Source organism: Nannospalax galili, unplaced genomic scaffold (genome assembly GCF_000622305.1).
Source record: "Nannospalax galili isolate Female #2095 unplaced genomic scaffold, S.galili_v1.0 scaffold188, whole genome shotgun sequence".
NCBI classification, from domain to species: Eukaryota; Metazoa; Chordata; class Mammalia; order Rodentia; family Spalacidae; genus Nannospalax; species Nannospalax galili.
The window spans coordinates 1,210,362-1,221,247 of record NW_008360325.1 but is presented as its reverse complement, the minus strand read 5'-3'; the positions used below and the strand labels follow the sequence as shown (position 1 = coordinate 1,221,247).

At 45.6% G+C, this 10,886-nt stretch overlaps 1 protein-coding gene across 3 annotated transcripts in view; it reads right to left on the bottom strand.

The window, feature by feature from the left end:
- The window catches only part of Cdc42bpb (CDC42 binding protein kinase beta), a 103,363-nt gene that overhangs the window by 23,193 nt on the left and 69,284 nt on the right, over window positions 1-10,886 (bottom strand). For all 3 annotated transcript variants that reach the window (XM_029559915.1, XM_008825578.3, XM_029559916.1), the window contains exons 12-19: window positions 9,824-9,957; window positions 7,752-7,994; window positions 6,020-6,130; window positions 4,376-4,620; window positions 4,158-4,263; window positions 3,673-3,797; window positions 3,158-3,263; window positions 1,046-1,194 (exon numbers count right to left, since the gene is read on the bottom strand). In XM_029559915.1, coding sequence (XP_029415775.1) covers window positions 1,046-1,194; window positions 3,158-3,263; window positions 3,673-3,797; window positions 4,158-4,263; window positions 4,376-4,620; window positions 6,020-6,130; window positions 7,752-7,994; window positions 9,824-9,957 — 1,219 coding nt within the window. The remainder of the gene's footprint in view (window positions 1-1,045; window positions 1,195-3,157; window positions 3,264-3,672; window positions 3,798-4,157; window positions 4,264-4,375; window positions 4,621-6,019; window positions 6,131-7,751; window positions 7,995-9,823; window positions 9,958-10,886) is intronic.

Here is a 10,886-nt window from a genome sequence, read left to right as displayed (position 1 = left end):
TAACTTGTAAACAAACTGAGATGCACTCTCCCTTTTCTATTAAAAATGAGTTGATGTGTCAGGAAACCAACTCTAGCAAAGTGGGTTTAATATTAAACCTTTCCTATGTGTCTTATCTTATTGTTTTGGTTGTTATGATAACTGAAAGTCAAGGTAAAATTTAAATATTAAAATTTCCGATCTATTGAGCTTGAATTATGCCACCATGCTTCTGTGAAAATGAAGGTGGCACCAGGGTGAAATTTAACAAGAAGTAGATTCTCAGTTGTGACAATTTTGATTCTCTTTCCTGTGACCTCTTTCCATGTTGTCTGGAACCATAGGAAAAGGATACTGCATCTCTTGTTACTGTAGTGCTGAGGTTATTGAAGTTACATAAACATATCTCAGTCTGTTTCTTAGAAAGGTATCTGTTCTGTCTGGCTAGGTGACTGACAAAAATAAAGGTAAATGTGTTTCATGTTTTGCACACAAATGCAGCAGAATTTGTATAACCAGGCAACTTCATAATTGTGATCTCAAAACCAGAGAACATCTCAAACTAGGCATGCCACATTCAATCTCTACTCTAAAATATCAGTTTTACCTCAGAACGGTAAAGTTCTGTGCCAATAAACTCCAGCCAGAGGTGCCTGCTAGAAACTATAATTTCTTTTCTTCTTTTTTATTTTATTTTGGTGGCGCCAGGAATGGAACCTAGGCCTTTGCACATGCTAGGCAAGTACTCTACTACTGAGCTACATAACTAGCCCTTTATGACATTTTTGATTGTTTGTACTGAAAAGGGTCTGAGTATACAGCAAAGGCTGGACTTGAACTCAGGACCCTCCTACCTCAGCCTCTGGAGTGCTAGGATTGTTAAGTGTCCAACCAGGCTCTTCATTACTTTTTGAGAAAACTAAACCCCACCACCGTTAAGTGAGGGAAAAATCTATCAACCCGATCTGCCCTAATGATTTCTGAGATCAGTCCTGAGCAGCTCAAGGGCAGTGTCCAAGGCACAGAGGCCAAAGATCCTGCAGGGTCAGGCTATAGGACACCGTACCTTTCAAAGGAGAGGCTCGTGTCTTTGACCTTCCTCAGCTCTTCCTGAACAAGCTGTTTGGCCCGGATCTCCGCCTCAAGAGCAGATTGCAATTCTAGTCGTGCAGACATATCCAGCTTCTGACTCCGACGAACCTTCCAAAGTGGATCCTTTTGACAGTTAAAATAGCAAAAATTGATTTTATGCTATTAATTTAATAAGGTAAATACAAAAAAATTCACCTTTAACCTTTAGTATTGTATTTATAAATTGGCCTTCCTCAGACCCGCTTTTAGTTTTGATATTTCAATAAACCCATGGAAAGGGAGTGTTAGGTAAATTGTCTATCACTGAACTAAATCTCTAGGTCAATATTTTCTAACTTTTATTCTTTCTTAAAAGTCTTTTTAAAAAAGTGTGTGTGTGGGGGGGTCCTCACTATGTAGCCCTGGATGTAGACTAGGCTGACCTCAGACTTCACAGTGATCCATCTGCCTCCATCTCCTAAATGCTAGGATTAAAGGTGTGTGTGTGCTGTCCAGACAGTGAAGTCTTTTTTTTTTTTTAAAGATTTATTTCCATTACTTTTTTTTTTTGTCTTTTTGAGACAGGGTCTCCCTGTAGCTCCAGCTGTCCTGGAACTCACTATGTCGACCAGGCTGGCCTTGAATTCACAGAGATCCACCTGCCTCTGCCTCCTGAGTGCTGGGATTAAACTGCGCAACCACATTCGGCCTCTATTTCCATTATTTTCTAATTATGTGTAAGTACACTACACATGAACACAGGTGCCTACAGAGGCCAGAGGCACCAGATCTCCTGGAGCTGGAGTTACAGGTAGTTGTGGACCACCTGATACAGGCGCTGAGCACCAACTCCTGAAAGAGCAGTACAAGTTCTCAACTGCTGGGCCATTTCCCAAGCCTCTCTTAGAAGTCTTTTAAACGTAAGTTTTTTATTTCTTGAGGCAGCCTTGCTCTATAACCAGCAGTCGGCCTTGAGCTCCTGATTGCCTTGTGCTGACCTTGGATTTAGGGATTACAGGTGTACGTTACCATTTCTGGCTTTTCTTAATTGAAAAACTATTTTTTATATTTATTCATTAATTGTGGAAGGCAGAAGTGGGGTGTATGTGTGCCACTACATCCATGTAGATGTCAGAGACAACTGGTAGGAACAGGCTCTCTCCTTCTACCATGTGGGTTCTAGAGCTGGAACTCAGGTCGTCAGGCTTGGCAGCAAGTGTCTTTACTAGCTGAGCCATCTCACTGGTCCTTTGGCTTAATTTTTAAACTAGGAATAAGACTGGTTTTGTGGTACAATTTCTGTGTGGGTCCACTGGACACCCACAAATCTCACATGAGGTTCTAAGTTTTGTTGTATAGCTTGAAGCATTTTACTACTTTATCCTAGGAATTGCCATTCCTCATTTCTACCTACAGTAAAAGACTAAAATTACGGAGAAAGGGAGGACTGGAGGAACGATCCCATTGGACGAAGCTGCAATGAGTGACCCAAATCAGCTGAATAACTTCATTCTCAAAGTCTCAGGGTGGCAGAGGGAGGTGCTCAGTGGTTAGAGCACCGGCTGTTCTTCCAGAGGACCCAGGTTTAGTTCCTAGCACCCACATGGCAGCTAACAACTGTCCCTAACTCTGGCTGAGCCAGGAGGATCCTGAGTTTGAAGTGAGATACACAGTAAGTTTAGATCAATCTGGGTTACACAGAAAGATTGCATTAAAAACAAAGGTGGAAAGTGGCCCTAGACCCACAGGTGAGAAGCACCTGTGGTGGGGCTGCTGCTGCACAGGCAGGAGGGGCAGCACCAGGTCCCCATAGAGGCCAGAGCCTGACACACTGGAGCTCAAAACAGATTCCCGAGGGAGTAGATGGAGGATGAAATCAATAAACAAAGCTCCCTTTGGCAGCACCCAGTTCTGATACTGTGAGATAGGCTTCAGTGGCTCCTGGGGAAGTTGCCCTGTAAAGGAATGCATGCCATCAGGTTTCTACAGCCACTCAAGCCTCTCTTCACTGGCATCACCTGTGGTACTTACATGCCACATTCACCTACAATAAGACCACTACTAAATTTTTCAGTAGGAAAAATGTAAGTTTTAGAAGAAATTTTACCAGTGTTCTTGATCCCAGACTTGAACTTCTCAAAGTCTCAAGCTCTTCAGTCATCTTAGAAGCAAGGGCTTGAAGGTAACCCCGGGCATCTTTTTCATCGCTGACCCTGCACAGGGGATAGACCATTCTCTTATGAGGCACAATCAGTGGTAGGAGGAGCAAGAAAGATTCCTAGTTCGGCCTTTCTCACGACAGTATCATTGTAGCAAGGGTGCCAGGGCACTGCTGCTTTCAGCAAAGGAAGGGCTGGCTCTGCCTCCCTCTCAGCACTTCCCAAGTCGTGTGGATGGTCTACCAGAGGAGACTGTGCATAGCCCAGAACAGAAGCACAATGAGCTTAATCAGTCCTAATGGAGTCTCGCCACCCTCAGTCCACTATGAAGATCAATGATGCTCAGATGTAGGGGTTCAGGCAAACAGCAGTGAGGCTTGAATTTCAGCCTTCAGAAAAGAACACAGCCAGCACATGGCGGAAGCAGGTAGCTTGCATTCCTCACGTCCTGTCTGGCACCTACCACTGAATGATCTCTGCGATCTGTGCTTCCCAGTGTGCAACCGATTCCTTCTTGGATGCCAGATCCTGCAGCTCGTCTTCCAGCTGCCTATTTTGGGCTGTGAGTTTATCCACAAAGGAACAAAGCTGAAATTAAACAATTTTACCACATCATGTGTTTATCTGGTACCTGCTCACTACAACAGCACGATCAACACAGGAAGTCCCACAGCCTGTGAGAGCTCCAGGGCTCTCCCAAACCCAGCACAGAGCAAGGAATTCTGACTGCAACCTACCTAGGTCACATTTCAGTTTGAATCTAACCCTAAGAGTGACAGCTAAGGATCTGCAGCTTTTCGCCAAATGAGAACACCCCATTTAAAAGACCAAGCATATTACTTCATTTAAACATCAAAATGTTGAAAACAGACCCTAAGCTTCCAAAAGACTCAAGAATGAAAATGTAACAACCTCCACCTAGGTGGTAGCTCAGACATTTCAAGTTACCTTTTCATTTTCAGCAGTTAACTTCTTATTTTCATCAAGCAGCATGGCTCTTTCTCGTTCGTATTTATCTTTTACTGTGCCTACTGCCTCCTCCATCTCATTATGCCTGAGGAGGTGAATGAAAGAGAAGGTTTGGAGAGCTCCCGGCTTCGCTACCACAGGCCTGTGGCTTGGCAGTAAGCCCCCCTCCCTGCCTTGAGGTGCTCAGGACAACGCACCTTTCCCGCTTGGACTTTTCCAATTTATCTTTTAGCACCAAGATTTCTTTCTGCAGGGCCAACTGATGGCTTTCTGAATCGTGTACCTCCTTTTTCACATTTTTTACTTCTAGCACATGGGAGGCCTCTCGTCGGACCAACTCCTCTTCATAGAACAGGACTTTCTTCTCAAGCTCCGATTTGATTTTGGAGATCTCCTGCTGGTGTTCTAACATAGAACCTGGCCCCCGGCCTCCTTGCTTCACCTGCAGATAAAGGCTGAAATAAATCCACAAATCTCTGTGTCCTCCTTTAGTGTCATGAGATCCCTTCACTCCCCAACACTACAGGCAACTGCTCTCCAGGACTACACCAGGCAGAGCGGTCGACTCGGGAGACAGAATCCTAACAACCACAGGGCAGAGTTCAGGGACAGCATCTGCCTTGAGGAGGCATGTGCCCAGCTCTTCCCAGGCCCAAGGCTTTGTCCCATGGTACTGTGCTATTTACTCAACAACAGTCTTTTTTGTTTTGTTTTGTTAGTTTCATTATGTGGCACTGGCTAGCCTGAAACTTCCTATGTAAACTTACAGAGATCCACCAGCCTTCTGAGAACCAGGATTAAAGGCATGCACCACCATATTCAGCTTACCGACAGCAGTTCTTTGAGGGCTGACTGCTTGTCACAAACCCTTCTGCTGACTGGGGTGACACTGAGGTTCCTGATCTCATGGAGGTGAGGAGTGGGGCTGACAGCAAGCCATTACATGAACAACAATATGGTAATACAAGGTGACGTGATGAGTGAGGCACACAAGAGTGGTACATGGTAGCATCTTGGTAGGAGAGGCATGTGAGAAGATGTCAGGCTGGAAAGACCTTAATCACAAGCACAGACAACGGGCATGAGGTGACGTGTTGGACACAGAAGGCTGAGAGGGGTCAGTGGAGAGATGTTGGGAGAGAGCTCTGGACTTGTGCTGAGCATGTCAGGCTGCAGAACAAGTACGGTGGGCTGCTGCTGGTTACTTAGGGTACCCACTAAGGTGTTCCTGATGAATCTGAAAAGCTCCCTGTGGCTGCTGTCTGGGGAAATGTGCTGCAGAAAGGTGTCAAAAGGACAGCGTCAGTCACAGGCATGCGGAGGTCTAGGTCTAGGAAATGATGTTGCCGGTGGCTGGCAGGTGGTAGTAAAGAAGATGAGTAGCAGGCGCCTCAGGCACATGTGCTCGAAGCAGAGTTATCCTGTCCACACGAAGGGCATGAAGCCCCAGAGGAGGGAAGTCACTTATCCAGCATGGCCCCTCCCCAGCCTCCTTGCTGACCTCTGACCCCATCAGTTAATCCAAGGAAGATGACCAGCTTGCCTCTGCACATCCATCAACAGCAGGACATGGGCTCTAGGGAGCTCTTCCAGAACTAGACATGCCCAAGTTTAGAAAACCAGGTCAGGAAGGAGGTATCAGCAGCTAGCTAAGCACTACTAATGGGCACACCTGACACTTCTACACAAGAAAGAAACGAACTTGGATTTTGAAAACAAAGCTGCTACAAAGACAGTGGCCATGGCCGCCACCTCTTTGCACCCCAGCCTTGAGGTTGCCCTGAGTGACACTGATATGTAACTATGTCTGACAGACAGTGCCGCCCCGACCCCAACACTACCTTGAGGGCCTCCAGCTCGCTCTCCATCTGCTTGCAGAAGCTCTCGCTGTGTTCCCGGAGCTTGCGTTCCTTGGAGGCCTCAGCGACTGCATCCTCAAGCTGAGCTTCCAGCTACGAGAAACCCAGATCTGCTGTTTATACCAGAACAGGCCCTAGCTCTGTTGCTGTAGTCAGAAACTCTCCAGGGCCACTAGGGGACACCCTGAAGGGTGTGTGTGCTTCCTCCTCAGATTCACAAGTTGAAGGCTGAGGAATACTCTGATTGGAATGGCTGACTACAACCACTGATGATGAAACAAGCTTAGACTCTCATTTAAATAGATTCCTGGAGATTACTGTTCAAGAAAGGAATTGTGAAAACAATTTTGCTATGTAAAGGCCTGATTCATTAAAAAAATTTTTTTTCTTTTTGGTCTTTTTGAGACAAGGTCCCCTGTAGCCCCAGCTGTCCTAGAACTCACTATGTAGACCAGGCTGGTCTTGAACTCACAGAGATCCACTTGCCTCTGCCTCCCTAGTGCTGGGATTAAAGGCATGCGCCACCACGCCCAGCTCATTTTAAGATTTTTTTCACTTTTTTTTTTTTTTTTTTTGGTCTTTTTGAGACAGGATCTCCCTTTGGCCCCAGCTGGCCTGGAACTTGCTATGTAGACCAGGCTGGCCTCAAACTCAGAGATTTGTGTGCCTCTGCTGCCTGAGTGCTGGGATTAAAGGTGTGCACCAACATGCCTGGCTAAAATTTTTCACATTTATAATTTTTTTAGATTATTTTCAATTATGTGTATGTTGGTATGTCCACATGAGTACAGGTAGAGAGGTATTGGATCTCCTGGAGCTGGAGTTATAGGTGGTTGTGAGCTGCCTGATGTGGGTATTAGGAACCGAAAACCTGGGTCCTCTGCAAGAGCAATACAAACTCTTAACTTCAGAACTACCTCTCTAGCCCCTTATGATTGGTTTTATTAAATGAAAGGTTCAAACACCCTCAAAAGGAGAGATGGTGGTAAGAAATTCATGTCATGCTGGACATGGTGGCACATGCCCTTAATACCAGCACTTGGGAGGCAGAAGCAGGAGGATCTCTGTGAGTTCGAGGCCAGCCTGGTCTGCATAGTGAGTTCCAGGCCAGCTGGGGTTTACAGGGAGACCCTGTCTTAAAAAGACAAAGCCCAGGCACAGTGTCCTTTCAGCCACAGTTCCTAAGGAGATATCTAAGTGGAAACTAACTTGAACTATAGTTGATGACAATTACAAATATATCTGGTTATAAAATAAACTAAGAAAATAAATGGGCCTTTTAAGGCTAAAGGACAAACAGCCTGAAAATGAAGGAACTCGAAAATGCTGTCAGGATTTCGAAGTTTACAGATCTGCCAAAGCACTGCTTAAGATACATCCTCTGTTAGTAGCAGAACATCATAGACACCCAAGACAGCAGGGCTCCAGGTGGGGACTGAGGACACACTTGAGGTCTGGACACTCCAACAAAAGACCCAAAGCCCTTCCCTTTTCAAGTACCTAGCCATTAGCTGAGTATTTTTCATGTATTTTTATCCAAACTGTGAAAATAAAGAGGCAATTATTCCCAAGCCTGAGGACCTGTGTTTGATCCCTGGAACCCACATGGCAGAAGGAGAGAGCTGACTCCTGCAAGCTGTCCTCTGACCTACATACACACACTAGCATGTGTGTACTGACACCCAATAAATGACATGAATGAAGAAGAAAGTACCTCTTTCCTGGCCTTCTCAGACTTGCGGATATCCTGCCTCATGGAGTCGATTCTCTGCATGGCCGCCTCCACCTCCTCCTCTTTGTCTCGGAGCTGACGGGACGCCTTCTGCTTCTGGGAGCGCAGCTCTGCCATGCGCTCATTGAGCTCCGAGAATTCCTGCAGGGCCCGCTTTCGTTGCTGCTGGGCATCCTTGAGTTCTTTGGTCTGCGATTTCAATCGCTCTGAAGTTTCAACCAATTGCTGAATGAAAAGAATTATCCAAGTTTTACATTTTCTCAACAAAGACTTAGAAAAGTGGAAGCTGTATTTTGGTGTATCAAAGGGTTAAAAGTGATACGAATGCTGGTCAGAGACTATAGCTCTATTATAGATTTGGAAAAGGTCCCTATTCTACCCTCCCAGCCATATCTGTAGCCCTGAGCCACATGAGTAAGTACCTGCTTCCTACAGGGCATCGTGCTTCCAGGATGCCTGGCTCCATAAATTCACCTCTGGAACACCCAATCTCATTAGATACATACAGACCAGAAGAGTACGTGTGCATCACTTGGTGACTGACACAAGTTCCGATAAATGGATCTTTAGATAATTTCAATGAGTGAAATTCACAGAATGTGCTTACACAAACAGAAATAGCTACAGTTCACTAGGCAATGAGCTTATGGGACCACTGCTACACAGGCAGTCTGTCACTAATCCAAATGTTATGCAATCTGTAACTGTTTTTGAAAATGCTTAAGATTGAAATAACAGTGGAAACAGTTACTAGAAACAATCCCTTCACTGGAGTTGGATCTGGAACTGGATGTTCTTCTGAGTGGAACTAAAAACAGGGCCTTGGTGAGGCCATACTCACAGCTTTTCTGGTCATTGGACATACTGATAGCACTGCTGTCCCTCAATATAGGAACATGTTCAGTCACTGTCGCACCTGCTGGTCTGAGGCTGGAAGTACTGTGATCTGGAATCAGGCAGCTCGACAAAGGGGCAGAAAGGTACCCACCAACCCATCAGGTTTCTTTGAGTCCAGCCCAGTGAAGTCTGCACTATACTTGAGTGAATTATTGCAGGTGTTATGACACCAAAGCTGAGTTAAAGAAAGAACTTGGGGAGGAGGAGAGATGCCTCAGCAGTTAAGAGCACTGACTGTTCTTTCAGAGGAACCAGGTTCAGTTCCCAGTACCAATATGGCAGCTAACAACCATCTATAACTCCAGTTCCAGGGGATCTGATGCCCTCTTCTCATCTCGATGGATGTTGCATGACACAGGTGCACTTATATACATGTAGACAATACACTCATACATATGAATTAAAGTAAAAATAAAAAATATTTTTTAAAAAGAAAGAACTATGACTGTATTTTTGTGAATAAAAAATGTGATTTCCAACTTAAAAAAGAAAGAAAAGAAAAAACTTGGGCTTGACACCCTGTATAGTCTAGAGAATTTATAACCAACAACAGGTTTAAGAACTCAGGTGCATAAAAGATTGTATTTTAGAAAACATAGGCCTGATAGTGGCACTTACTGGTATTAAGCAGAAAGTCTGACAGCTCATTGAAAAATCAAATTCATAAAGGAAGGATGTGGGTGGGGAATCACCCCACCTGAACATGTCTGCTTTTTATAGCTCCTTGCTATAACTAAGTAAAGAGTCCTTGTAGAGAAGGGGACAACCCTGGCATAAAGCTCAGTCAGTCACTGTGCTGCTGCCCCATGCTCTGATCCTACTTCCTAACTTAGAAGTGGGGAGCTACTGCTTATACGCTACAGGGCTGGGAAGCAGGCTGAAGATGATGACTGCAAAGCAGGTGCCAGTGCAACCAGGAGAGATACCATGACCAGAAGTACAAGCTTAGATGCTGCTTTGGAAAGCAGTGCGATTGTCCATAATAACAGCCTAGAGTCTCTAAGTGTTCGTGTAAACTCAGCCTTAGGGAACTGAGAACTCAGCGAGCCCTCTCACACAGTCAGCACACACAGGCCTCCTCACCCCAATCCTCGGTACGTACAGGGCCCTTCACACGGGCCTCCTCACACACAAGTTCCTTAGACAGGCTGTGCTACCTTGTGCAGATCCTCCTTCTCCTGCCGCACCAGGCGGTACTGCTTTTCCAGGCCTTTCAGCCGATGTGTAGAATCCTCATGCTCTTGGCGAAGGGTCACTGTATCCTCGAGCTGTCGCTCAAGCCTGTTTGAATCTGGACAGAAGAGAAATGACTTTTTATGCTGGCTGATTTACTGACAGGAAATTATCTAACAACAGCTCTTTGTCTTAAATTTGTATTCAAGTCTTTCCATTTACTTCCTCTATGTGTGTGTCTATGTAGTGTGTGCCTGTGGTGCATGCCATGAGATGTGGAGGCCAGAGGCCAACTGGCAGGAGTTTATTCTCCCCTTCCATCATGTGGGTTCCAGGGATTGAACTCAGATGGTCAGGCTTGGCAGCAAGTGGCTACTGAGCATCTCGCCAGCCTAAGTGTCCTTTTCATTCAGAAATCTTTTTCTTTCCTCACACACGTCACAGGCTACCTGCACTGCAGTGAACAGACTCCCTAGACCTGGGATGGTTTCTTTCATTCTTTTCTTTTTAATATTTTATTTATTTTTATTTTATGTGTATGAGTGTATTGCCTGCACACGTACGTAAGTGCACCTGTGTTGTGCAATGCTGTGGAGGACAGAAGAGGGCGTCGGATTCCCCTGGAACTGGACAGTTGTCAGCTACCGTGTGGGTGCTGGGATTCGAACCTGGGTCCTCTGCAAGAACAGCCAGTGTTCTTAACCACTGCGCCATCACTCCAGCCCTCTTTTTTTCTTTATCCTGACAGTGCTCCTCTCAAAGATTAACAACTCTTTGTCGTATGTGCTCACTTGCCTCAGGCCCCGTAAACTTTTTCATCTGGCACCACTGCCCCTTCCTCAGGCAGTAATGAAATATTTTAGTGAATAAATTATGCAGCCCAAGCCTTTTTTTCTTATGGTCTTTTTGAGACAGGGTTTCCCTGTAGCCCCAGGTGGCCTGGAACTCACTATGTAGACCAGGCTGGCCTGGAACTCACAGAGATCTGCCTGCCTCTGCCTCCCGAGTGCTGGGATTAAAGGCATGCACCACCACGCTGGGCCCAAG